Source organism: Bombyx mori, chromosome 3 (genome assembly GCF_030269925.1).
Source record: "Bombyx mori chromosome 3, ASM3026992v2".
Classification (NCBI taxonomy): domain Eukaryota; kingdom Metazoa; phylum Arthropoda; class Insecta; order Lepidoptera; family Bombycidae; genus Bombyx; species Bombyx mori.
In genome coordinates, this window is record NC_085109.1 from 13,974,078 (window position 1) to 14,001,965 (window position 27,888).

General features: G+C 39.1%; 1 protein-coding gene across 1 annotated transcript in view; it reads right to left on the reverse strand.

Moving 5' to 3' along the window:
• Positions 1-1,993: 1,993 nt before the first annotated feature.
• The window catches only part of LOC119630688 (uncharacterized), a 40,398-nt gene continuing 14,503 nt past the window's right edge, over positions 1,994-27,888 (reverse strand). The window contains exons 2-9 of the mRNA XM_038020974.2: positions 17,017-17,196; positions 8,988-9,148; positions 8,384-8,486; positions 7,635-7,823; positions 6,693-6,866; positions 5,253-5,380; positions 4,661-4,864; positions 1,994-4,002 (exon numbers count right to left, since the gene is read on the reverse strand). Of these exons, the coding sequence (XP_037876902.1) occupies positions 3,796-4,002; positions 4,661-4,864; positions 5,253-5,380; positions 6,693-6,866; positions 7,635-7,823; positions 8,384-8,486; positions 8,988-9,148; positions 17,017-17,196 (1,346 nt within the window). The 3' untranslated portion in view covers positions 1,994-3,795. The remainder of the gene's footprint in view (positions 4,003-4,660; positions 4,865-5,252; positions 5,381-6,692; positions 6,867-7,634; positions 7,824-8,383; positions 8,487-8,987; positions 9,149-17,016; positions 17,197-27,888) is intronic.

Below are 27,888 nucleotides of genomic sequence, written 5' to 3' on the forward strand. Positions count from 1 at the left end.
TACTAAATAATTGAATGTTATAACGGAACGTAATTTCCGAACGTGCGATACCGCCCCCGCCGCCGCCTTACCGCCCGCTGAGACAGAGCTCTCTGAGCGCGAAAACACACGCCCTCAGCGCGCGCGACGACGACCAGTAAAATATTGCGAGTCTTAGTTTAACTGTACGATTCTCAACTCATTTTGTATTTTATGCTAGTTATTGTGTCGCTCTTTATATTAAAACCTCATACCAAATCAGTGTAAACATTATTTCTATATCATCTTCGCCAACAGCCCGGAACAACGAACTCACGAAAATTCACAAAAGTCCCGCCAGTCGGACTTGTAGTGTTAAAATGTGATTTTTTTAAAGAATCTACATCACAACTATAGTATGTACATTTCAGATTAAGTAACATATCATCATTCATCATCATTCAATTCTCCTGCCCTTCTCCCAGTCACCTGAGGTTGGCGCAACATCCAAACTCCTCTATCAAATATCATTTCTTGCTCACTTCCCTCTTACACATATCGTTTTTCACGAAATCCATCCATTTTTTCTAAGTGTAACTCTTCCTCTAACTTAGAGAAACATCAGATTAAGGAACGCAGTGGCAATATAATACATACAATGAAACTTCAGTCGTAAGATATTTTCAAAAGTTCTCTATGAAACATATCATGTGAGGAGAATCAGGGGATAGTGACCGATAATGAATCAAGCAATTTACAAACTTATTTCTATTAGACTTAAGTCTTGTCTTAATTCATACATAGTGCGCAACTCTGTAACCAATTGCTCCACGCAATCCTAGTATGATCTACTGAACTGTCAATCTCCTATGTCACGCTGCAACTCCATTCGTCTTTAAGAACTACAAATCTTGTCCAGTGTGATCTTAAAATAGCATCTGCTTAAGATTACAGTTACTATTTATTGGCGTCTTGAATTCTCTGTATTTGATCACATAGCGAACCTCTTCGTGAAGGTGTTTTAATCACCCTTCACAATATGTACTGACTAATCTTATTACTACAATAATTGCAATAGCCGAACATCTAACCGAAGCAACATGAAGTTCCTTATATACTATCAAAAAATATTGGACCCACACTGTAAAATACTGTACTGGTGGTAGAACCTCTTCTGAGTCCGCGCGGGTAGGTGCCACCACCCTGCTTATTTCTGCCGTGAAGCAGTAATGCGTTTCGGCTTGAAGAGTGGGGCAGCCGTTGTAACTATACTGAGTTCTTAGAACTTATATCTCAAGGTGGGTGGCGCATTTACATTGTAGATGTCTATGGGCTCCAGTAACCACTTAACACCAGGTGGGCTGTGAGCTCGTCCAATCATCTAAGTAAAAAAATAAAAAAAACCTGATCTCTCGTAACCCTTACTTGGTCAGTGCGTCGTCAACGCTGAGAATCGCGGAAAGGACTTCACGTTGCGTCCATAATTTTAGAGAAAATCGGACATTCAGACCTTGCGCTTATTGAAGGCGCGTGATGCGAGGAACAAGGAAACGTTCGGAGAATATTAAAGTTAGATCGGACAGAACGAGTCGATGAAACGCGACATTTAAAACATTTAATTGTTTGTATTGCAATACGATATTAGATTCTCTGAAAGTTAATGATTTTGTAGTTAAAGATTTCATTTCTGATTCCGATAAACTGTTAGATAAGATTGCTTAATTGGGTTTGTCTCAAGGTAACATCGACACTGATATTGCTAAGTTTGTGCCCAGAAATGATTGTTGGCAACTGAACTGAAGTGACTACAACATTATGATATTAAGCACAAGGATAGCTGTAGTCTTATCGGTGACGATAGAGTATGACAATATCGGCAATCTATGTTGAGTGAAACCGTTTATTAAAGGGTTCTTGTTCAAATTGAACCAACTTAACCGTTTATAAAGAAAAAACAATTTCATTTTATTCAAAACGTTTATTTGGATCAGAACCATCTTCTTCTTCTTCTTCTTCTTCTTCGTCGCTTTCTTCATTACTGAAGGTCGTGTCCCTGAAACTCGACCGTTGCCTGTCTCGTGAGCTGTTTCCATCTCGTCCGGTCCTCAGCTGCTCGAATGGCGGTTGCGACTGGCAACCCAGTTAGAGCGGTTACTTGATCACACCAACGGCTAGGTAATCGGCCGCGGGGTCTCTTTCCTTCTACTTTGCCCGTCACAATCACTTTGTCCAAGTTATCTGACTGTCGGCGGGCAATATGACCGAAGTAGCTGAGGATCCTCTGGTAACAGATTGTTGAGAGCCTGACTCGGATGCGAAGCTGATCCAGGATAGATTTATTTGTCCTCTTGGCCGTCCACGGAATTCGGAGCATTCGTCTCCAGCACCACATTTCAAATGCGTTTATTTTCTTGCGCTCGGATGCCTTAATTGTCCAGGACTCTGCCCCGTAGAGAAAGATGGAGAAAACTAAGGTTCGGACGAGTCTCATTTTCGTGACGTTGGAGACTTTGCGATTTTGCCATATTCGTTTGAGCTTGGTCATCGCTGTTTTGGCCATCTGCGTCCTCCTCCTTATCTCTCCCTCACTGCCTCCGCGGTCGGTCAGTAAGGACCCGAGGTATATGAACTCGCTGACAAATTCTAGATCTGATAGCTCTCCAGTTCTAGAGAGTTGACTGGTTCTGTCCACTATCATGACCTTTGTTTTGGACTTATTAACGGAGAGCCCCACTAAACTACTCTCATACTCCACTCTACGGAATAGGTCAGCAAGTTCCTTCTCAGATGACGCGAAAAGCGTGGTATCGTCCGCATATCTCAGATTGCTAATTTTTATGCCACCGACTGAGATGCCCCCCTCCCACTCCTCTAAGGCTTTCCTCATTACATATTCTCCATACACATTGAAAAGAATAGGAGAAAGTATGCACCCCTGTCGCACACCTTTTTCTGGCTTAAAAGAACCTTCAGAACCATAAGGAATAGATAAATTAAAAATAAATCATATAAATAGAATTTAAATTAAATGGCACTTATTTTAAAGAAGCGGTCCGCATTGAATAGCCTTTGAACAAATTTCCTACGGGTATCGCAGGACAATATTGTACAAAACTTTACGACTGAATAAGTCGTTCATGAAATAGCTAAATAACATTTCTAATATTTGAATACCGGCCACCCAATAACGAGATCCACATGATCACGAGGCTTCAACCAACGAACTTAGACCTGCGGATGCAGCTAGTAAGTCGCAACATAATCTTCATTTCATATTGGCCCTCTTTACGATTTATGTACACAATTTTAGGACGTGGCTTGTCCCTTCATTTGAAGATTAAACAGCCACAGCTGTTGCTCCCCAAAAAGAGAAGGTGAGTTCTACCGGACCAAAGAAACGAGGACGGAATAGTATTCTTTGATATATAGTCTTTGTTGCCTGAGTCTTCTTCCTTCTCATCAACCGTTACGATGCTTGGTACAAGCTTCTTCTGTAACTACGTCCGATTTCTGTCGTCTTCGGCAATTCAAGGGCCATATTCCACTCTGTTCTGATCTGTTCCACATGACTGTCCACTACGTTTAAATTTCGTAATAACAAAAAACTCCAAATTGTCAAGTTTCTGCAATTGTCGAGAATATCTGCAAGTCCTGATAATAGATTGGAGCTCCTTTGAAACCAAACTCCAGTGATTCTTCAAGGTTAAGCCACAATCTCGAGGTATGCATGTACCACAATCGCCTTTTTGGGGTCGAAATAAAATGGCCCACCTCTATTTCGAGCTGCGAGACAAGTATCCGAGCTACGTTCCTTCGTCCAAGTCTAGGCGCTTGGGTCTAGGCGTCGCAAGGCAGCTGGACGTACCTGAGGCAGGCGCCGATGTTATCCTCGGGGCTGAGTTTGGGTGTCGGCGGCCCGAGGTGCACGGAGACCGCGAACGGCGTGCTGGACGTCTCCACCCAGCACCGCGCCGCCGGGAGCCCCGGGCAGAACGAGCCGCCGCAGTGGTGCGGGTCGCATACCCCGCCGCCCCACGCGCTGCTCTGTGCCCACAACAATCTAATGATATGATACGGTATGATCTGTCGCGGCCTCGCCTTCCGAGTGTAACGGTCGATAGTGCTGTCCGTGGTCAGCGGTGACCTAATGCTACATGAAAACCACATCTGACCATCTAATAATACGAAAACGAGTGCTAAAAAATCAGTCGAATATAAGTGGTGATGGAAGAACTTATCGTATCGTTCACTTACATTTTAAATGCTATGAGAATATTTCAACTAATACCCGGGGTGTGTTTATTCATTGCGTTGAGAGATGAACGAGCTTCACCGCTTGCCTGTATCCCGTAAAATAGTGCGGGTACCGCTACCCACCCTGAGATGTGAGGTCAAATTATCCATTGTATTTTATGACGACTGTATCATCACCCTTGAGACCGGCAATTTGTGGCCCGCGGCGTCTATCCGTACTGGCTTAAAGGATACCCTACCACCAGTTAATACTCAGAGAAAGTTGCTGTCCCTTCACTTCACTGGAAGAGATAAGACAGTGCCATTTTACCTGCAGTCAAACTGCGTAAGCAGCTTTGCGGGGCATGGTTTAAATGAAAGTGTAACTTTTTATGAATAAATATATTACATACATACATCCTCGACCAGACCACACAGGCTAGTAAAAGGAAAACAGTTGAGCACTCACCGAAACGAAATACTCATTCTCGCAGGGCACAGTGATCCTGTCTTCGCACCTCTGCCTCCCGAAGCCTTTGAGGCCTATCCCGAAAGTACCGTAGCCGAAATAACGGATTTTGTCATCTTCATTGAGGTACTGGGTGTACGGAGACCAGCGGATGTGGGCTCGTCCAGTCTGTCCCCACATCCAAGACCAGATATAACTCCAGATCTAGATGCGATTAGTTTGGTTAGACTATCTACTCAAATTGACGGTAATATAGCGAGCGTAGTGTGTAACGATTGGAAATTACCCATAATTAGTCCTTGACTAAAGAAAATTTCAGTACTTTTAGTAGTTTTAAAAGAGTGGTGGGAAAAAATGGTAGGTGAAGATCAAGGGATTTCAGCATTGACCTATTTATTCTTGTTGGTCCCGCTGTTAAGCGATTATCGGAAAGCGGTGAAACGTGAACTCATCACCCAACTCGGAACATGAGCTCCAAGTCTCAGTTCTAACATGTATACTGGAAACCATGAAGCTCGCAGCAGAAATAGGCAGGAATACAGAGCCGCACTAAAATTCCCCAACCAGCACCAGAGTTAAATAAAATCCTCACCCTAGACAATGTGTTAGGTCTTGTCACTGGAGGAGATGCTTCTATTTGCGGATCCATCCCAGAACCTTCTAGATCATCTTCCTCGCTTTGATTGTCTTCTGCTGGCATCACTTCATCGGGTTCTGTAGCTATAAAATTAAGGACGTTGACATATGATCCATTGAAACAGTGCACGAAATTTTACCTTTTGAATTATTTGGGAATTATAAATTAGGTGTAGAATTAAATAACACTCTTGTATGGTGACGTCATTGTACAAAATGTATTTTCTAAATGGATTTCACTGTCGTCGAATTTTTACGGTGAGTTTTTTAACAATAATAAAAACTAGTGAACACGCGAATAGCTTTATTACACCATAAAGTCGCACTATATAATCAACTTTCTTTAAATTAACATGACTCTCGGTACACTAAAATATTCTGTCCAAAGAAGAGTACCAGAATACTATTAAAATAAAAATTTAACCCTGTATTTTGTAATATTAAATATGTGTTTTCAGTTTTAGTATTGTGGTATTATTATAACAACCTTTCCAAAAGAATACGATTATTCTGACCTTAGTCTGTCCAACTATATACAATTTAAATTAGAGTTTAAGCCATTCATTCCATCACAATAAGGCCATTGTTATTCGAATTAAAAGCAAAGTCAAAAATATACTGGGATTAAAGCTTTAGGATTGAAAAGGGGTACAAAGAAATGAAACCGTTTTGCGTTTGAATAGTCTGGTTATCTGCAGCTGAAGAAATCGGTGCTGTTGTTGAAATCCCACTGGATGCTGATGCCCCAGGATACGTTGGAATCTCTAGCGGGAATATTCATTTACTCATCATTAAATTAAGCTTCTTTTATATATATATACCTTCAGATCGAGTTTTAACAATAACCTAGCCTAGCTAATACTAATTGGGCTAATTAGACTATCCAAGGGATGCAATATTGTTAGCAGCTCGTATGACCTATGATACTCGGTGAGCATAACCCCTTGATAAATCCTTAAAGTGGCACACTTTTTTTTCCTACCTATGTGATAGCCTTGAGAGGCTACTTCAGCTTCGCCCTAACATGTAGGTGAGCTCACGGGGCTCAAACCGGAGTGTTGCTAACACTGGCCCTAGCAAGAGCCGTGCTTCGCAGAATCTACCACCGGATCGGAAACGCGAGAAGATCCGGCGAGAAACTCAGTGGGCAGTGTCTATGGGTTAATTCGCTCATCGGGCCCTTCGTTGCAAGCGACGGGTTTGACGAGGACGGTGACCGGATGGCACACTGGTATCTTCTCCTTCTACTGCAGTTTAAGGCACACGCCACAATCCATCATCAGTAGACACAATAACTCTAGCATATCAACTAAAAACGCTGCTTAAATAATATTTAATACAGCACCAAAGGATAGGCAGCGTACGTCACACAACCTAGATTACTCTGAACACTTACCCGTAGGTTCCGTGGGTCCCGGTCTGTTCCCCCTGGGCCCTATCCTGAAGGAGTGCTCGTTGCAAGGCGCGTATCTGATGGAACAGAACCCGGAGTTCCTCCTGACGCAGGAGCGGTACTCGTGGTCGGCGAGGTGGCGGCCGTTCTTGGCGTAGTTAAATGTCTTTATTGTGCCTGAAATTTTATTGATAAGCTTCGATTGCTGATAGTTTTAGGACGAGACCAAGCAGCTGGAACTGACTATGTTTGCAGTTTTTAGACAAATCACGTTTGGTTTTGGCTGAGTCATGTCGCTTACTGGTGGTCAAATGAGTCCACCAGAAAGGTAGGTGCCCGACACCGAGTATTTTGCCCCGAAGTCTTTACACGAATTGAGACTTTAGTTTCGATTGACATGCTGAGTGCCGGCATATACATTGTTGGTGTGTATGGGCTCCGATAACTACTTAACATCAGATGGAACGTGAGATCGTTCACTAGTGTGAGCACTAAACAAATTAACAAAATAGAACCACTCCATCTATTACCTTGGATTTCGTGAACGTTCACTAAGGAATTTAACGTAAAACAGACAACAGCATTGCCTTAATACCTAATGAACCAGCAATTCTACTCCGATCGCCAATCAGAATTTACTGTGAGTGAAATTACCAGGCGTGCGCCACTGGGGACAATAGATCTGCCTATTTCTATCGCAAATCATCACGTGTCTAGGCTCATAGGGCAAGACGACGCTGGGCGGTACAGTCGATACCTCGACCTCGGTCTTAGGACGAGTGGTAACATCCACATCCGTGACCTCCAGTAAAACCAATACCAGGGGTATCGTCAGGTCGTCTACCCGTTTACAGAGAGAGAAGAAACAGTCCATTAAATACCTACAATAGAAATTAGTTTGGGAACATCATGAGATCGTCTGGTCGGGGATATATCGATCCTTACCATTGTTTTCAGTGTAGTATTGAAGACAGTCGTGCGGAGCTGAATTAGCCAGTGGCATTTGTGCGAGCCTCATCAGCCATAACCTTGGAGTATCCAACGCCCGCATTCTCATCGATAGCTGCGTAGACTTACTTCCAGCCAAGTCCCCTGCTTCCCTTCTCTCGCTGTTGCTGGATAGTGTGTAGTAAACTGGATGGAAGGAGATTGAAGCGTGCGGATAACCCAAATTCGGTAAAATTGCAATCAAAATTTGTTAATACCCTTAAACCTCTTACAGCATCGAATACAATATGATATGATTGATGGAATTTTCGAATCTATAGGCACATAAAATTGAAATGGATAGTTTTATTTCTGAAGGCGAAGATTCGAAACGACACGTTAAAGATATCATTTGATTAGTTAAAGTTTAAGTTCTACTTTTAATTACTTAAAAACACTTTCTGTAATTAAAACAAAGGCGAAATCTGTTACATTAATCCTTTTTACGAATATTTTTGGACAGTTCATGAGTTTCTGATTATTTCTAATGGCGGAGATAAATAAGAGGAAGGTGCTAGGCAGAAGAACACGGACCCTGGGAATTGCGATGATCAGCATCACACCGCGGGTCTCCACTAATAAGCGTGAATTCGGCTAACTTAATCTCGGAATAATCACTATCTTCAAAAACAAGTACTAATTAAACATAAATGAGATTTTATTCCTAGTTTTCTAACATTTTCATAATAATTAAATAATTTACTCACAATGCTGTCCAGGATTCTGTCCGCACAAAACAAATTTCGTTTCCCCGTCCCCTAATATCATAGCGTCCTCGTCGCACTCCCCAGTTGTCCTATTGGGTTGACCCTAGAACAATCGCAGAAATTCCATTGAAATGGGCGGACGGACTAGCTCACAGCCTACCTTATGGATAAGAACTACCAGAACCTATAGGCATCGCAATGCAAACGCTACCTTGACGTCTGAATTTCAATTGTATATTATAACGGCAGCCTCACTCTTCCAATCGCAACGCGTAGCTGCTTCGCGGTACAATTATAATTATTTATTTCTTTATTTATTTATTAAGTTGCACCAACAAAATGATCATCAATACAAAACATTGACAAACTGACAAAAGTTCATGGCAGATGTCACCTCAATTATAGGTGCAATCGACAGTGCATTAACAATAAAAATAACAAAAATAACAATTAGGCTGAATGTCTCCAGTAATTGTTCTTCTTTTTAATCGTGTCACTTAAGCGAGTCACATAGAGTCGCGCTCGATATCATTATGCCTAACGTCTTATCCTTTAGCCCACAACAGCTTGTAAATGTCATTTAAAAAGAGAAGTGATTACTTACGATAGTGAAATGTACGAAATCAATCCTCAACTGCATGATGCCGGCGAAAGCCTTGTCTATAGTGATGTTGCAATCCTCCTCACCACTCCACAGCTCAGGGAACTCGGGGGACATGAAGTACGTCAGGTTATTTTGGACGACCCCACCGCAGGTTACCTCAACTGGAATTGATGCACGAAAATAGGTTTAGAGCTAATACGACTAATGAACTTCAAAACTTCGAATTTAATATTATAGACAAAATTGATCTAGAACTTTTTTATGCGCCTAGTAGTGTCACTGACTATATCTTGCAGTAACTTACCACTGAGCGGAGTGGGAAGGTATCGTGCGCTAAAAGCACTATATTTTCTTTCAAACTACTTACAACCTAATGAAGATGCTCTGTTACGGGGCGGATACAAATTGACTTAGAGTTGAGACTGAATTTATTGAAATAAAAGTTTTAAAGGACCGATACAAATTATATGTGTTTCCACTACTAAAGGCAAATCTGTTCTGCCGTATTTTTTTGTAAAAAAATGCTTTATAAATAGACCATGTATTCGGTACTGCTTTACTCTGCATTTTTATTTATATTATTGTATGTGTTGGTATGGAGGGACATGTGTAACAGTTCCTCATAGATAAACTAATTACTGCATTCAACAAGTGTGTAATGTAACTATATCATAAATCTGTTATAGATATTGCAATCTTCATTTGCATATTGGATCAAAATCAATGACGATACAACACAATAACAAACGGTGTTAAGCTAATTGCATTTCAGCCTATATCTTCTAGGCTTACTCGTAATTGTTGTTAGACTATCATTGAAGTCCACTGACATAATAAGATGTACTGTGGTATTAATTAATATCTACAACATACCAACATCAACAGATGCAACGAAACGAAATGAGTCTATAGAGATTCATACGAAGTTCAGGGGTTATATAGTTTGCGGTTCTGGTCTCCCCAATGATACGTTCGTAGCAGAGATTAATACAAAATGCTGGTCCTATATTTCCTATACACCCCAATTTTTCTTTGGAATACATTTCTTCAATAAATGAGATTTGCGAAATGTAGTCAATGGTAGTAGGTCAAAGGTAGCAGATTGGCTAATAACTAAATAGCTAATAGCTAAATTTAATCGGCAATAGCAATCATTGACTATCAGAACCGTATGCTCGCCTGCCTAAATTGACAAATTTTTTTTTGAAAAGAACCTGTTATAGTACTAGCTGAAAGCCTTTTATTAGCTTCCGCTAAATGAGAATCGTCAGAGCGGTATCTCACACGAGAGACGCGTCCGATGCCGCGAGTGCAATTACCGCAAATACCTTACAATAATACACGAGGTAAATAAATCGTCGACAAAACGACAGTGAAAACCGCGCTATGCGTTTGGAAACCGTGAATCCATTAAGAGGAGACAGCGGCGTACACTCTCGCATGTGGTTAGCGTAACGACTAGACAACCCGAAATAGAGGAACGCAGGGTATTGTGCACATACATATTATGATGATAAAAGCAAATTTATGTTTGAATGAATCTTTTATGTTTTTAGTCCGTTGGCGGTACTAAATTTATGTGTAGTAAATGGTTGTAGAATCTGAGTTTAAGCTTTGTTTCGTTTGGATATAGTGCGTTGTTGTGTTTTTAAAATGTAAAGTAATCGTTGGGGTTTATTCAATATTTAAATTGGAATTATAATTTTTGGTAGTTTCTGCATAGTTTGAAAATAATAATCTAAACAGAGAGCAGTGTCTTGGCTACGCGTCTAGTGTTTATGGTGTGTTTGAGCGATGGGAATCACTCAAGATCGAGCGTGCGCTACCTTCAAAGGTAATAAAACACGAAATAGTCATTCAAAACTCCCTTAATTATTTGAATTCTAAACACGAAATTAAGCCATAAGACTGTTTTTCATAACTAAAGTAATTTATTACGAGAAACTTTTATATTGTATGAAATTCCCTAGCTGCTTATGTTAAATATTTTGATTTTTATGTGATCAGAATATCCTTTGCGATAAGAGTCGGCCCGCGGGGTCTGTTTTCTGATAAAGCTAAAACATTTTCTTTATAAACTATAAAAATACATCAAAACCTATGTATATGTCTAACACCTTACAATGCCGGATAGCAATAGGTATTGCTTTTGCCTAAACTGGCCTAAACACAACGTAATCAATTTGATCACTCGAGCTGACGCAGTTCCCTTTGAGCTTCCAGTAAATGAAGCGACGGCTTGAATAAACTATGCTAATGGTGTTAACAAGATAGATAATGGTTAACAAGGTTTAATATTGAAATACTATAGTAACGGCTCTAGATTTTTTGCATTTCCTTACATGATAATGACACCTTCTACCATGTGACATGATTGTTGTTCTACCAATCAAATTAGACCGTGCGAAAACTTCGTAATAGAATTTGTAGGGTAATGACAGTAATAGGCGACAGGTCACGGGCACCACGTGTGACTCACACATTTCTCTTCCCCTAAAAGGGAAGATATATTATAAGAACTTAATAAAGCCTGCCATCTTGTATGGATCAACCTGTTGGACCACAAAAAATTTTTTTTTTTTTTGCTTGGATAGTTGGACGATCTCACAGCCCACCTGGTGTTAAGTGGTTACTGGAGCTCATGGACATCTACAACGCAAATGCGCCACCCACCTTGAGATATAAGTTCTAAGATCTCAGTATGGTTACAACGGCTGCGCCACCCTTCAAACCGAAACGCATTACTGCTTCACGACAAAAATGACAGATGAAAGGCGATTGCGTGCAGCAGAGACGCGAATGTTGCGGTGAATATGTGGAGTAACGAGAATGCATAGAATACGGAATAATTATGTTAAAGGAAGTCTGAAAGTGGCACCTGTGACAGAGAAGTTGAGTAGTGTGCGTTTGTGACGGTATGGACATACTACTACTACTGAGCTGGCGCTATGACCCCGAAGTGGGTCTTGGCCTCCGACAATAAACTTTGCCATTCATCCCGGCGCTGCGCAACACCTTGCCAGTCCGACACTTGGAGCTCCCGTAAATCTCCTTCCACAGCGTCACACCAGCGGTACTTGGGCCTCCCTACGGGGCGGCGTCCCTCCGGTACACCCGTGTACACCCGTTTCACAGCCCGATCCTGCTCCATACGTACTACATGTCCGAGCCATCCGAGCCTCCGTGCCTTCATCTCCCCCAGAATATTTGGCTCACCAAAAAGCCTCTCCACATCCTTATTTTTCCGGACGTGCCAAGAACCGTCTTCTTTCCGAACTGGTCCTAGTATTTTTCTCAATACCTTTCGCTCCGTCACGAGAAGTTTTGCCTCTTCTTTCTGTGTGAGCGTCCATGCTTCGCATCCATACAATAGGATCGGTCTGACTAGAGTCTTGTATATCCGAATCTTGGTGCGCCTGCTTAGTAGCTTCGAAGAGAGAACCGGGTGTAGGGCTGCACTGCATCGTAGGGTATTTTGTATACGAATTTCGATTTCATCTTCCCTGTCATTGGTGTCTGTTACAGTGCAGCCAAGGTACCGGAATTTAGCCACTCCTTTGAACCTCGTATTTCCCACCACTAGGTCTTCTCGCTTCCGTCTTACGTTTTTATATCGACGCATGTGAAGATATTCTGTCTTCTCGTGGCTCACGCGAAGGCCAATCCGAGAGGCTTCTTGTTGGAGGCAGTTGAGTGCGTCTATAACGTGCTGCTTTCTTTCTCCAAGTAGAGCGAGGTCATCGGCATATCCTATCACCCTATGCTGTCCGTTGAGCCACACTCCGCCACTAAGTGTGTTCACTTTCCGTATGGCGTGTTCAAGTGCCAGGTTGAACAGCATTGGTGACAGAGCGTCCCCCTGCCTGAGTCCAGTCACAACGTCAAACTCATCAGTGAGAGAAGCGCCAACTCGTACCGTCATTCTACTTTCCCTAGTAGCAACCTCCACCATTCTCACAAGTTTCTGTGGGATTTTAAAGCGCGTGAGGATTCTATATAGAGTCGGTCTATCTATGCTGTCGTAGGCCTTAGCAAAATCAACAAAGAGCGAATGAATACTTTGTGCATACTCCCATCTTTTCTCCATTATGGTATGGACATGTGATGAGAGAAATGAAAATGAGGTTGGTAAGAGAGTGTTAACTATGAATTTGGAAGGATATAGAGGAAGAGGTAGAACTAAGAAGAAATGGATGGATGGCGTGAAAGACGATATGTGTAAGAGCGGAGTGAGCGAATAAATGGTATATGATAGAGAAGTATGGAAGGAGAAAACATGTTGCGCTGACCCCAGGTGACTGAGAGAAGGGCAGGAGAATGATGAATGATATCCAGCGAGCCTATAATAGTCCTACCATGCTTAGCTACTATTAATTCCAGAGGAAAAAGAGTACTTGATAAGCGCTGTTACCCGTAACGAAAGGCGAAAAATTAGAAAGCTAACATTCTGATTATAATCTTAAGTGTAATCTACAAGATATTTATACTTCTACAGTGAACAAATGACTATAAATCGTGGCTTCGAATGAACAGTAAATAATGACAGATTTATAGAGAGATTTGAGTACTGACTGACGGTGATTTCTATTTAGGTTAGAGTGACTTTTGATTTTGATGATGAAAATACTACTTTTATCAACTTCTATGCAGGAGTGCTCTTTTCTACCAGAGGATCTTACTTATTGTGATAATGATCTGGTTATTTATTAGAATTTTTATACGTATACATACGATAACCTATAACCTTTTTACTGGTGGTAGGACGTCTTGTGAGTCCACACTATTCTCTGATTTGTGAATTGTGAAAACGCACGGGCTATTTACCACAAACTTGCCTTTTTCTGTCACAGTGTTCCATATAAGAATATCATATACTTCGAATTCATGTGGCGTTGATATAGTTTAGTTCAATTTTTAATCTCCTATGTTTTTGTTGTCCTTGAGACTGTTTTCCGAATGCTGCCCATCCATGAATACGACGATTGACCACTTTTGCGAAGTTGGACCTACCTAGCTGGACAGTTTGTCCTAAGTAAATATATTTGTAAACAACTTCGAGAGCAGAGCTTCCGATCTTTACTGAAGTGTGGGTAGGCCTTTCACAAGATGGACCGACGACCTATTGAGGTTCGCGAGGATCCGCTGGATGCAAGCAGCACGGGATGGATCTTTTTGAAGAGTTTTGGGGAGGCCTATGGCCATTAGTCGACAGCTGAGGGCTGATAAGAATAGACCGTTTTTATTACAATTTTTTTTGTTTTTGTTATTGCTTAGTTGGGTGGACGAGCTCACAGCCCACCTGGTGTTAAGTGATTACTGGAGCCCATAGACATCTACAATGTAAATGCGCCACCCACCTTGAGATATAAATTCTAAAGATCTCAGTATAATTACAACGGCTGCCCTACCCTTCAGACCGAAACGCATTACTGCTTCACGGCAGAAATAGGTAAGGCGGTGGTACCTACCCGCGCGTACTCACAAGAGGTCCTACCACCAGTAAAAATAAATAATAAATAAATAAATATCAGGCATCTTTGCTTAATATTTATTTAATTAGAAACTCTTGTTATCGTATGATTTATTTAGAATGCCATAACCAAAATGAACATCAAGACGAGGGATGATGAAGACAATGAAATAAGAAAGCAAAATGATAACTAAATTTGTATACATAATAAGAAATAAATCAACCTACGTGCGTAGGTGTATGACTAGTAAGGAAAAAATGGCATCATAAATACGTAGTATAAATCGTAGGCGTTCAAGGCGTTCCTTTGCCGAGGGCACTCCGGAGAAATTGAATGTAATAAAATAACAAACTTTATGAAATCTCAACGAAACGAAAACCCACGAGAAGAACATTCAAAGTTGTGTCGTGGAATGAACGTTATTTTTTTTCTTTCATTTACTTATCACGCATTTCATTTCCTGGTTATTGGTGCCAAAGGTCACTACCACGGAACAGGTCAGATCACCCGCTAAGTTTCTCGCCGAATCTTCTTAGTGGGTCGCGATTCCGATCTGGTCGCGACTGGATAAAGTCAATGATTATCTAGAAGATTGCACAAAATGGGAATGAGTTGCTCGCTCCGCGCATTTTAATATTGCAATAATTGTTACGTTATAAATACTCATTGTAAAAATTAATATTTAAAAAAAATCTAGTATTAAAAAAAAAAACTATTATTAAAAAAAAGACATCCCCCTTCTCAGGACGGAGGCTAGTTTTTGTGAATTGGCGGTAGTTTCTTTTTGACGTTCAACAATAAGTATGTACTTTCATTTATGTTGAATATTTTTTTTTTATTTGATTTGATTTGTCGGTAGATTCTGCAAAGCATTGCTTTTTCTAGGACCAGTGCTAGCCAACTCTCTCAGGTTAAGCCCGTAAAGTCTCCTGTCAGTCTGTGAGTAGCTGGAATAACCCCTTCAGCTACCAGCGATTAGATAGGAAAAAAAAACAGATCACCATTTCATTAGATTAGCGTATGTCATGACCTTCCTCGTGACAAGCTAAACATAAATACAGACAACTCAAGGAACAATGCTTAAATCTCTAAAGCTTTTTATAACCTAGACAAAGTGGCATCACATTAAATAATTGTGAAATAAACACTTTACTGGTCTGGTTTATTTCAGTTATTTTCATAGTGTTATATCCTACGGGATTTTGATATGGGGCAATGCTGCCGATGTCGAAACGATTTTCATGCTGCAGAAGAGGGCTATTCGTGCTATTTATAATATGCACCCGAGGGAATCCTTGAGGGACGAGTTTAAGGTAATCAAAATTCTAACTTTAGCACCCCAATACATTTATTGTACGTGCGTAAAAACATTGAAGAATTCCCCAGAGTCTGCGATTTGCATAATGTGAACACTAGGAACAAACATAGGCTTGCATTGCCAGCGGCTCGAATTAAGAAAATAAGCAACTCTTTTAGGAGGCTGGGTGTACAACTTTTCAACAAGATCCCACAAAACGTTCAATTACTACCTGTTCATAGATTTAAGGAAACTGTCAAGGAACCTTTGTGCAACAAGGCATATTATAAAGTAAGGATTATTTACTAGAGGGCACTACGTGGGAATAAGGCGTTCGCTCCTGGCCTTTTCATTTTTCAATATTATTATTTTTTTAATTGTATTTTTTGACTTGTTTTTTCGTTTATTGTAAATATTTTTACTTAATTAAATAAATAAAAAGAAAATATTTGAGAAAAAACAAAAAAAAGCCCGCTGAGTTTGTTTCGCCGGTTCTTCCCAGGGCTTTGGCTTTTTTTGGAACCGGTGGTAGAGTTAACATTGTTATTTATATTTTGACATTCAACAAGTGTTATGCTGACATCTAAGTTGAAATAAACGATTTTGAATTTGAATTTGACAGTGCTTTCTGCTATTTTCACGAATCCCATACATAATTTAAGCTGTTAGTCGTTCATAACCATGAAAACTGTGAGGTATTCGACGTATTGGAGAAAAATATTAAAATATTATACGCGAAATTACGCCGTAAAACTAATCTCAAATATTCAATTCGTTACCAATCGGGATTTTCAACCGTATTATGGACGCTGGAAATAAACTAGACAAGAAGTTCGTCAACAGTTTGAGTTATTGATCCGAAAACAGAACGATACAAGAGGTGACTTTTTTATGATTGAAATATTACTGGTAGCCCGGAGGCCAGTTAACAAGAAGTTAAGGTCCTACCGCCAGTAATTACGCAAATTATAATTTTGCAGGTTTGATTTTTATTACACGATGTTATTCCTTCAGCGTGGAAGTCAATCGTGAAAATTTGTTAAGTACGTATTTCATTAGAAAAATTGGTACCCGCCTGAGATTCGAACACCGGTGTATCGCTCAACACGAATGCACCGGACGTCTTATCCTTTAGGCCACGACGACTTCAAATCTACCATCTATCACTACCATCAGTAAATATAATACAAGATATATAATAATATAATATTTCTAGTACACTAGTGCGATAAACCTACAACTACTCAATTTAATTACTCACAAACGCAGCAAACTCCGAGTCCATGAGCGCAGTCCCCGGCAGCTCGCCCGTCGCGCTGTCTGCAGTCGTAGGCATTGAGACAAATGCCGGCTTTGGCAATGTTAAAACCAGTCGGCTGGCACTCTCTCTCCCCGCCCACCGGGAAGAAGTTTAGCACCTTACTGAAGGAGAAGAGGCTGCCTGAAACAAAAATATAGGTATATTTTCTCATTAGAAACATTCTATTGCACGGCCAAACTGATGTTAAGTCCGGGCGTATTGAGATTATCACGTAAATACCGCTACACAGATTCAATACTGGTGCTCTCCACGCTTCTGGCGACAAACAGCGGATTAAACAAAATGATAAAAGTGCATTTTTAGATACTTTTACTGTATATTATAATTTTATGTTATATTTTATTTATATTAATTTCTGCCGCATTTATACCGATATATTTTAATTTTATTTTATCCTTTCTTTCAGCATTTAACATGCTTCTCTACATACTATTGTATCGCCGCTAAGAGTAGCGCCATCTATCGCCGAATAGTCGAACAAAAATCGAAGAATCTAGTAGCATCTAGAACGCTCGAGAGTTACAGCGCCATCTATTGTCAGATAGCGGAAACACTATACTCGACTTTTGTGGAATATTCTTGACGATTCTAGGGATTTCGTCTCAACTATAAAAGCGTTGCAGAGATGGCACGCAGTCGGTTAGTAATCGGAACTACTCGAAGCGAACGGATCACCTGAAGCGAAGCGGAACAAGTGAATTAAGAATTTCAAGGTGTTCTGTGAGTGTTCTAAGTGATAAATACAGTGTTAACTTGTAATTCGGTAGAATTTTATTTATCCCGAACCCCAGCGCGTACCACTATGTTGGCATGTCTGTAGTTTTTTGAAGATGTTTTGAGTTAAGGCCCAGGTCCGACACCCATAAGTCATAGTCGGAAGTATATTTGTAATTAATACTTTGCATTTGAGTGGTAGTGGAATAGACCCCTTTTTTGTTATTACTTTAAGCTTATTCGATCTGTCAATCATCACTTTTTGTTTGGGTTATCCCGCACCCCGCTTCCGCGCGACCTCTTCGTTTGGGAATCGTCGCCCGACACATGTTTTGAAATTCAAAATACGTACACTTCTTTACATATGACCGTTTCCAATAAAAGACTACGTTTCAATAAAATTAACAAAGAATATCACTGAAACATCATGTAGACGTTATATTCGTAATTTACATTAAACTTACATCAAAGTTGGGTAAATATAAGATAGTTATCCCCCTCCCTAGGTAACCCCTAGGTATCCCCCTAGGTAACATTATATTTATCGCATAAGAAATCTTCTTTAAATAAACTTTAGATATGATTACGTATGCATGTGTCGCGTCAGTAGCTTAATAGTGAAATGCAAAGTGTGTGTCTTTTGCTATAGTTTATATTTTTCTTTGAGAAAGAAGAAATTAGCGGACTACGGTTCTTACGCTATCGATAGCGAATAGTGCGGATTAGGATGGAAGCAACTAAAGCCTTTTGTTACTCAACAGCCATCGGCTGGCTATAGGTAAGTAGACGATCACTCGGCCTAGCTACTACTAATTATGTATCGGAACTCATAGACACCACAATCTGATTGTTGCCGATTTTATGTAGAGTCCAAGTTTAAGATATTCATTCCTTTGTAATAATAGCTAGTTTTGTTTTCAAATCCGAACACAAATTAGCACAACTAAATTAGACGGAAAATTAGTGCAGTTCAAGAGCCTAATGAGAATATTTCAACCGTGGTTATTTAATTTCTACTGGAGTCCTCTTGTGAGTCCGCGCGGGTGGGTACCACCACCCTGCCTATTTCTGCCGTGAAACAGTAATGCGTTTCGGTTTGAAGGGTGGGGCAGCCGTTGTAACTATACTTGAGACCTTAGAACTTGTATCTCAAGGTGGGTGGCGCATTTACGTTGTGGATGTCTATGGGCTCGAGTAACCACTTAACACCAGGTGGGATGTGAGCTCGTCCACCCACCTAAGCAATAAAAAAAAAAAAAAACACTGAGTTTCTCGCCGGATCTTCACAGCGGGTTGCGATTCCGATCCAGTGGTAGATTCTGCGAAGCACTACTTTTGCTAGGGCTAGTGTTAGCAAAGTCTTTTAGGTTGAGCCCGTGAGCTCCCTATGATGATGAGGCCCTTAGGCCACCAAAGTAAGTAAGGGAAAGAAGTGGTAAGCTTAAAACTTTTTCCCCAAAATCAAAAAATGCCACGCACGCATTTTTTATTGAAACATATGAAATATTCAATAACGTTCGAACTCGTTAGAGCAAAATTCAGCATGGACGAAACGCTGCATCGAATATTTTGTTGCAATAGTTTTTGTTTGTTGGAAACTGGTTGGGAACTATATATAGGGTATGTTCGGATACACCGCGAGTACTGTTCAGAACAGTAGCTGTGGAGAAATTCGTTCCGTTATGGACTGTCGCCTACTTTGTAATGTTGCGCGCTGTGGTTCGGGATAAATAAAATTCCACCGAAGTATAAATTAAAAACTGTATTCAACACTTAGAACACTTAAAACAATTCACAACCACTTTAAAATTCTCAATTCGCTTCTTCCGCTTTGCTTCAGGTGATCCGTTCGCTGTTTCGCTTCGAGTAGTTCCGTTTACTGACTGCATGCCATATCTGCAACGCTTTTATAGCCGATACCACATCCTTAGAATTTTCTAGAATATTCCATACATTTCGAGTATTGTGTTTCCGCTATGTAACAATAGATGGCGTTATACTTCTCGAGCGTTCTTGGTGCTACTAGATCCTTCGATATTCGTTCGACTATTCGGCGATAGATGGCGTTACTCTTATCGGCGTAACAGTAACCTTATTGAAAACATAATTGTTTGTTTTTTAAATAACAAAACAACTTAATTTGTTTAGTTTTGTCTAGACAATGTTAATTAACTGTACGACAATTATATATTTTAAGACGTATGGATTTGATGCGAATGCTAACTTCAGTTTATTTTTTTAATTTACTGATGCGGTCGCTGATAGCATCGTTTGCCTGCAGCTACCGCGAGTTCATATTTGAAATATAAATTAATAGACTTTTTTAAAACCAATATAAATGGTTTGTGTTTATGTTGTTCTTAATACGATACAATTTCTTTAAAGTAAAATCAATGATGTTAACGCGTAAGTCCGTACAGGTAAGTTACTATCTTACTACTTATTTCTGCTGCAAAATACATATTCATTTCAGTTTAAAGACTGCGCTCCTGGCAGTTATACAATACGATTCAGACTAAGACCTCATGTCTATAGGTGGGCGATGGCATTTACGTAACGATGTATATGAAGCCCAAAAACCATTTAACACCAAATGAGCCGTGAGCTCATGTATTATTATAGTTGTACAATTAAATTGAAGCAAATTTATATATGACATAAAAAGTATACAGGTATATAAGTGGGAAGATGGTTTTTTTTTTATTGCTTATATGGGTGGACGAGCTCACAGCCAACCTGGTGTTAAGTGGTTACTTTTTGGTCAATTCACACTGGCACACTAATTTAACTTTAAAATAAGAAAAAATAAATGACATTCATTAAATTGACATAAAGATGTTACGAATAGTATTTTTTTTTTAAATAAAAGAGTTTGTTGTTAAACTAGATATCCACTAAATTTTGCCATACCATCCCACATATATATATATATACCCGCGTAGGATTATATTATTCGAATTTTAAATATTTGAAAACCATTCGAATCGTAAATTTTCACAAAACATATTTAAAAAGCACCAAGACAAATCTCATGACAAAAATAAATACTAAAAGAACGCAGACCACAGAAGTACTAACGAAGAACGGACTAAGTTCTTCGATTTGTTACAAGTTCGGGTTCCGTACATTAAACAAAAAGGCTGCTCACAAATCAATGAGGCGCCGAACCACTCTAACGAGAACTAATGGAATTAGTCAACTTTCGAAGTAAGAAGAATAAAAAGAAAGATCTGGTTTTCGCAAAATTTTAATAATGTACAAAGGGAGTAAGTTTCTGGTGGTGATAGACTGCCAACTATGATGGATAGTGAATACAATTTATGCTATAAGCATTCATTTAACTATATAAAGAAAATAAACAAATATATATGGTTGACTAACATACGTGAGCCGTACCTAAAACTTAGCTTATAAGGTGCTGGTGGTAGGACCTCTTGTGAGTCCGCGCGAGTAGGTACTACCACCCTGCCTATTTCTGCCGTGAAGCAGTAATGCGTTTCGGTTTGAAGCGTGGGACAGCCGTTGTAAATATACTGAGACCTTAGAACTCATATCTTAAGGTGGGTGGCGGCATTTAGTACGGCTCCTTACGGCTTACTTACGGCTCCGGTAACCACTTAACATCAGGTCGGCCGTGAGCAGGTCCATCGGCTTAAGCGAAAAAGAAAAAAAAAGGTAAAAAACAATTCAATTGTTGAGCTTATTGTATTATTATGATGATCTTAAACATATTCATTTTAAGTTTCACTAAAATAAACAATAAATGCGAAAATTATTGAAAAATTTAAACGGCTTCGCTTGTTTATGTGACATCCCATTACGGACCCCAAAAATGTATAAAGCATGTCGTTTTACTTTTTTCCTGCAAAGTTTGTGTATCGAGGTCAGCCCGGATTACATCTGCCTTTACTTTCACTGCAAATTCACTTGATAAAAAACGGATCTTGTAATGATGTTTTATCGACAGGTGAACGGATTCGACACTCAAGAGGTGGCTCGCATTTTGGAGCGATATTTTTTAACTCATACATTGCGAACAAAACTTACATGATAACAGTTTGTTCAATTATTACATAATACTATTATTTACTCTGCACTACCTTTGGTTGACTGGTAGAGAAGTAGGCATTAATTCCGCCAATGTAAATTTAACATGAAGTGTAAAAAATAAATAAAAAATAATAACCTCAAAGTGTTTCTCCGTCGTTCAAAAATAGTATAGTTCTCTTTGTTCTCTCTTTGTTTTTATTTTTTTATTGATTAGATTGGTGGACGATCTCACAGCCCACCTGATGTTAAGTGGTTACTGGAGCCCATAAACATCTACAACGTAAATGCGACGTCCACCTTGAGATATAAGTTCTAAGGTCTCAGTATTGTTACAACGGCTGCCCCACCCTTCAAACCGAATCGCATTACTGCTTCACGGCAGAAATAGGCAGGGTGGTGGTACCCACCCGCGCGGACTCAGAAGAGGTCCTACCAGCAATAAAAACTGGTCTGTAACTATTTGCCATTATTTACGATCTTGACTAGGCTTGCAAGGTAATCACGATGTCCGGTTTGATGGGCAGCTATTTGGTCAACGCACGTTGACATTTTAACCTCAACTTCCAAGTAATGCGGTACGGATTTGGATAATAGCGGACAACATCCGCTTAGCACCAGATGGTCCGTTAAGGAATAACACTCTCTCACGTTGTACAAACTACGTGCTTAACACGTATACAGGAGCGACTAGTATAATAACAATCACATCTGCAAAATTTATAAAATTACGCACTTAATAATGGTAGGGCACAAGGTATTTGACGTGCCGTGAATATCTTTAACGGTCAGATGAGTTTTCATACATATGTAGATGAGTTTGAGAGGTAGCGACAAACTTATCTTGAAAATGTCGTTAGCGAGATTTGACAATATGTTTGCCCTCTGAGTTTCTCGCTGAATCTTCTCAGTGGGTCGCGATTCCGATTCGGTGATAGATTCTGCGAAGCACCGCTCTTGCTAGGGGCTAGTGTTAGCAAATTCTCTCAGGTTGAGACCGTGAGCTCACCTACCCGACACGCGTATCTGGAATAGCCCACTTAGGCTACCAGCAAATAGGTGGGGAAAAAAGAATCTGTCAAATGTCTTGTGATCTCTAATAGCTACCCGCTATGGGCGTATTGAAAGCAAACCATGTACGTATCCCCTACCAGCCGCGAAGCAGTCCTCCGTTCTCAATTCGATGATGAAACATCAATTTTACGATACGATTGAAACTTCAAACACAAATCTCAAAGTGGCGGTGACACGCTCGTTTTTATGAGCTGTGTTAACAACTTAAAACCAGGGGGGCTGTTTTACTGGTATCTCTTGTGAGTCCTCGCGGATAGGTACCACCACCCCGCCTATTTCTGCCGTGAAGCAATAATGCGTTTCGGTTTGAAGGGCGGAGCAGCCGTTGTAACTATACTGAGAACTTAGAACTTATATCTCAAGGTGGGTGGCGCATGTACGTTGTAGATGTCTATGGGCTCCAGTAACCACTTAACACCAGGCGGGCTGTGAGCTCGTTCACCCGTCTACGCAATAAAAAAAGAGCTCATTCAACCACCCATGCAAAAAAATAATATAAAAAGAATGAAATTCAAGGTGGGCCCAGTAAACGCTCAACAGCACAATAAGCACGGCTTCTTAACTACACCAATAAAATTACCGAGTAATATCATTACGAACATAATCAAAGCTCTCCATAATAAACTCGAAGCGAGATAATTCGCGTAACATAACTTTCATTATAAATTTTCAAGGGAGCTGAGAAACGGTTAGAAATTACATTCAAACTTGTATCCGGGTGTCGCAAACAGACACGGTAATCCCATTACAAGTGAACCTACGTATATATTACATTATAATTACACTTAACTCGTATTTGATGGCAGGAGGTTGAACGTGGTTTGGGTGACATAGCGTTAATATATCACAGTGCATACAATAACTACCTTGTGAACGTTTACTACACTTAATTAAGATGATGAAATTCGTCGTAATCTAAATAGCAGGGCAGTTATGACTTAGTTTAATATGTTGTCAATGTTGTATGACTAAGACGAAATTTTTGGAATGATCGCTTGATTTTTATTTTATTTTTTTGAGATTATAAATTTTAATTCGTATAGAAATTTTAAATGATTGATGTAGGGACGTATTACCGAAGCTAAAAGAGATAGCGGCATCGCGACATTATTTGATACATGTCATCAAATTTTACGATTCGTTTAATAGCTATTCAATCTTATGGACTCTAGAAAATGAAATAGAAGATAAAATTTAAAGTAGATACAAGGCAGGACAGTAATAACTATCTTGATTTTTTAAATTGACTTCATATGAGTGTATGAGCTCACCACCAACTTGGTATTAAGTGGCTATCGAAACACATAGACAACACGACGTGAATGTGGCCACTCACCTTATAAGTAGGTCCAATTTCTCAATTGTAGGAAACTTTTAACTATGAATGTCTTCCACATTTTAGAGGAAGAAGCAGACCTAAGAAGAAATGAATGGATTGCGTGAAAGACGATATGTGTAAGAGAGGAGTGAGCGAAGAAATGGTATATGATAGAGGAGTATGGAAGGAGAAAACATGTTGCACCGACCCCAGGTGACTGGGAGAAGCGCAGGAGAATGATGATGTCTCATTTGTAGGGTGATAACCATTTTTCGGGTTTTATTTTTGTTACACTATGTTTTTCGTTTAGTTGATCACATTCGTGAACATGTGTCAATTACATATTTAATAAAAAAATTGGCAGTTTCTTGTGGGACTTAAACATCGGCATAGATTCTTCGCTCTATACAAGTTACCAGACGTCTTGTCTCTTAGGCCACAAGAACTTCAAAACACACTAACTAGTTTAACTTTTATTTCCAAATGAATCTTTATTTACATAATGATGTTCTTCTTTTAATAGGCACCTAGGATATTAGAAAAATCCAACACGATCGTATAGAATGAACTTACTCCAAAAAAAATACTCTATAACCAAACCGTAGTTAGCTACAGCGATCCAAATTTGATGTTCACCCACAGCTAAATGTTTATTAATGTTTTAATAACGTTATTAATTTGTATTAATGAACATTAAAATTATCAACTTCAATTAATTAGGGCATTTTGATTAGATGTAATTTGTTTTGAGATTAAATTTAGGATAATAAATTTAATGTATATTCTGGAAATGTAATTTTGGAAATGCGACGTAAATATTATATTAAAACTGGCTGATCCGGCAAACGTTGTGTTGCCTTAAATAAGATTTCTAGGGAAATTCTACTGTAGAAAAAAAAACCTCATTTAACCACATAATACCTCATTATAAACAAAAAAAATATATCCAAAAAATTAAAATAAAAAATAAATGTTTGGGGTGGACAACCCTTTTCACTTAAGGGTATGAAAAATAGATAGTAGCCGATTCTCAGACCTACTGAACATACTATTGATACACAAATAAAACCAAAAAAACATGGCTGAAAAATGTAACTCAAAAATATAATAAGTGTATAATCTATGATGTATAGTGAGTGAGTAAGACAGGAGACCGGCTTCGTCCTCATCCCTACTACGTGATGTTTGCTGGATGAGTGGTGACACCTGGCGGGGATAGCTGATCGATTGATAGTTGATCAGTAGTCGACCGGCGAGGGCGGGAGATCAAATTCAATTTAAAAAAAATCATAATTAAAGGAACTTGAAATTATAAACTCTGAATAAGAATTTATCGTACTACAATTATAATATTTGATTGCCATCTTGCAACCTTATTGCGGATCTGTGCATAGAATAAAAAAAATATTAATCGGGATGGAAAAATAGGGGTTGATCGTATAAGAGTGAAAATTTCAGAGTAATATTAATTTTTTTATTCTACGTCATGACAAAATAAAAACAAAATTCTCTCAAAAAAATTTAAACTTTTTAATTAGCAAATAAAAAATTAGGGTTGATCGTAGAGGGGTGAAAATTTAGGGTTGTATGTATTTTTGTATGCTGTATCATAAAAAAATAGAAATTAAAAATTTTGTCTAAAAAATAAAAAATAAAATTTAGCGGTGGACTACCCTTAAGATTTAGGGGGATGAAAAATAGATGTTGGCCGATTCTCATAGATACTGGATAAGCACAAAAAATTTCATCAAAATCGGTCAAGCCGTTTCGGAGGAGTATGGCAACGAAAACTGTGACACGAAAATTTTATATATTAGATATACAGCGAAGCAGTTATTTCGGCAGTATTTCGATTTCAAAGTTAGGATAGCGTTCCATATCCCTGAGCACAGAGAGATCAGATATTCAACCATCTTTATCCAGTTTTTTTTTTATCTTCACAAACGACTCGTTCAGTAGGTTATCGTGCCCAGTAACCGGGTTGTGTCGGCTATAACAGGAACTTCGAGTCCGATCCTTAATGCTACCGGTCCCACGGTATCTACTGCCTACTTAGAACGAGGAAAAATTACAATGACACGGTGTACGGTTAGATCGTACCGAACACTATCGACATGCACGCTAATGATATCACTAAGGATAGATACTGGATCGATTAAAGAACCTTTACAGCGAATACTCGTATATCATGTGATTCTTTTACCATTGTAATATACTTACCATCTACGGTTCCTACTATTCTAATTAAGATTACTTAATTTCCTGAATATTTATTTACATATTGTATTATATTATTTCATTTGAACAACGCATGGTGATGGGGGACTGATCATTCAAATTGGCTCGGCTATATTTATTTTTTTGTTAATTGTGTATAATCATAACATTATAGATTGGTTAACTGGTTATATAAGCAAACGGATTAGATTTCTGCTCTTTATTTATGATAGCAAACATTTGTGTAGTAAGACGATGAAATAAAAAAAAAGCAGAATAAAATAAAGTACTTAGTTAACTTTTGCGCACAGCCAAAAATGTATGTAATGTAATATTTAGATTACTCATCATTAACATTTTATGCCTATCTATTTTAAAACTAACTTGAGTTAATAATACGTTTTTTTTTTGTTTTCATACTTTTTTGTATTTATAATAAATTTAATTGAAAAGAAATACCTAAAAACACATAGCACAAACATTGCTAATCAGTGTAGGCAAAATCGCGGTCCATAATCCATGGATTCACTGAATGAACACCATAATCTTACATGAATTCAAAATATAATCCATATTCACTTTACGACCATCTATAAAATAATTAAGAACTATTTTTATTTTCCTACATGAATTCATTAAGTAATTCATGAATTCAAACAAACCACTTAGCTGATCAGTCTTGATAAATCAATTAAAAAAACTGCTCCAAATCTAATCAAAAGAGCATTCAAACGACATTAAATATAAACCAGTTCTTAATAAAAATATGCGAATTGAACATAATTTTTAGCAAGCTGTTTATGCGGACCGTACAATCCAATGAAGTCTAGACCCCATATAATAGTGTCAACGATCGAGGTACAGACTGTCATTAGGTTGACCTAACACACATTAGTGTGTGAGTAGTTTAGTGACTGTAAGGTATTCTCGTAACACTTTTTTACTAACCGATAACTTCTGTATGTTGGCTTAATTTTTTAATCGATTTAAAACTAGCTTCCTGTCAGCCTTGATGTTTTAAATTGTCAACGCCATACGACACACGTCATTACGGATCCTCCCGATCCATTAACGGTGGTTTTAGGTACCTCAAGCACCAGTCACCTTCCTCGCCGAGTACGTCGCTTGCGACGAAGGGCTCGACGAGTAAATTAATCCATAGACACAGCCCACTGAATTTCTCGCTGGATCTTCTGAGTGGGTCGCGTTTCCGATCCGGTGGTATATTCTGCGAATCACTGCTCTTGCTTGGACCAGTGTTAGCAACGCTTCCGGTTTGAGCCCCGAGAGCTGGCTTGCACGCTATGGCGAAGCTGAAATATCCTCTCAAGGCTATCAGCATAGGTAGGGGGAAAAAATACTTCATACGTATTACGTTATAGGCAACGCGGCTTACGAGTTCGTCAGTCCGTAAAAATGTAATACTGAAGTCATAGCGAAAA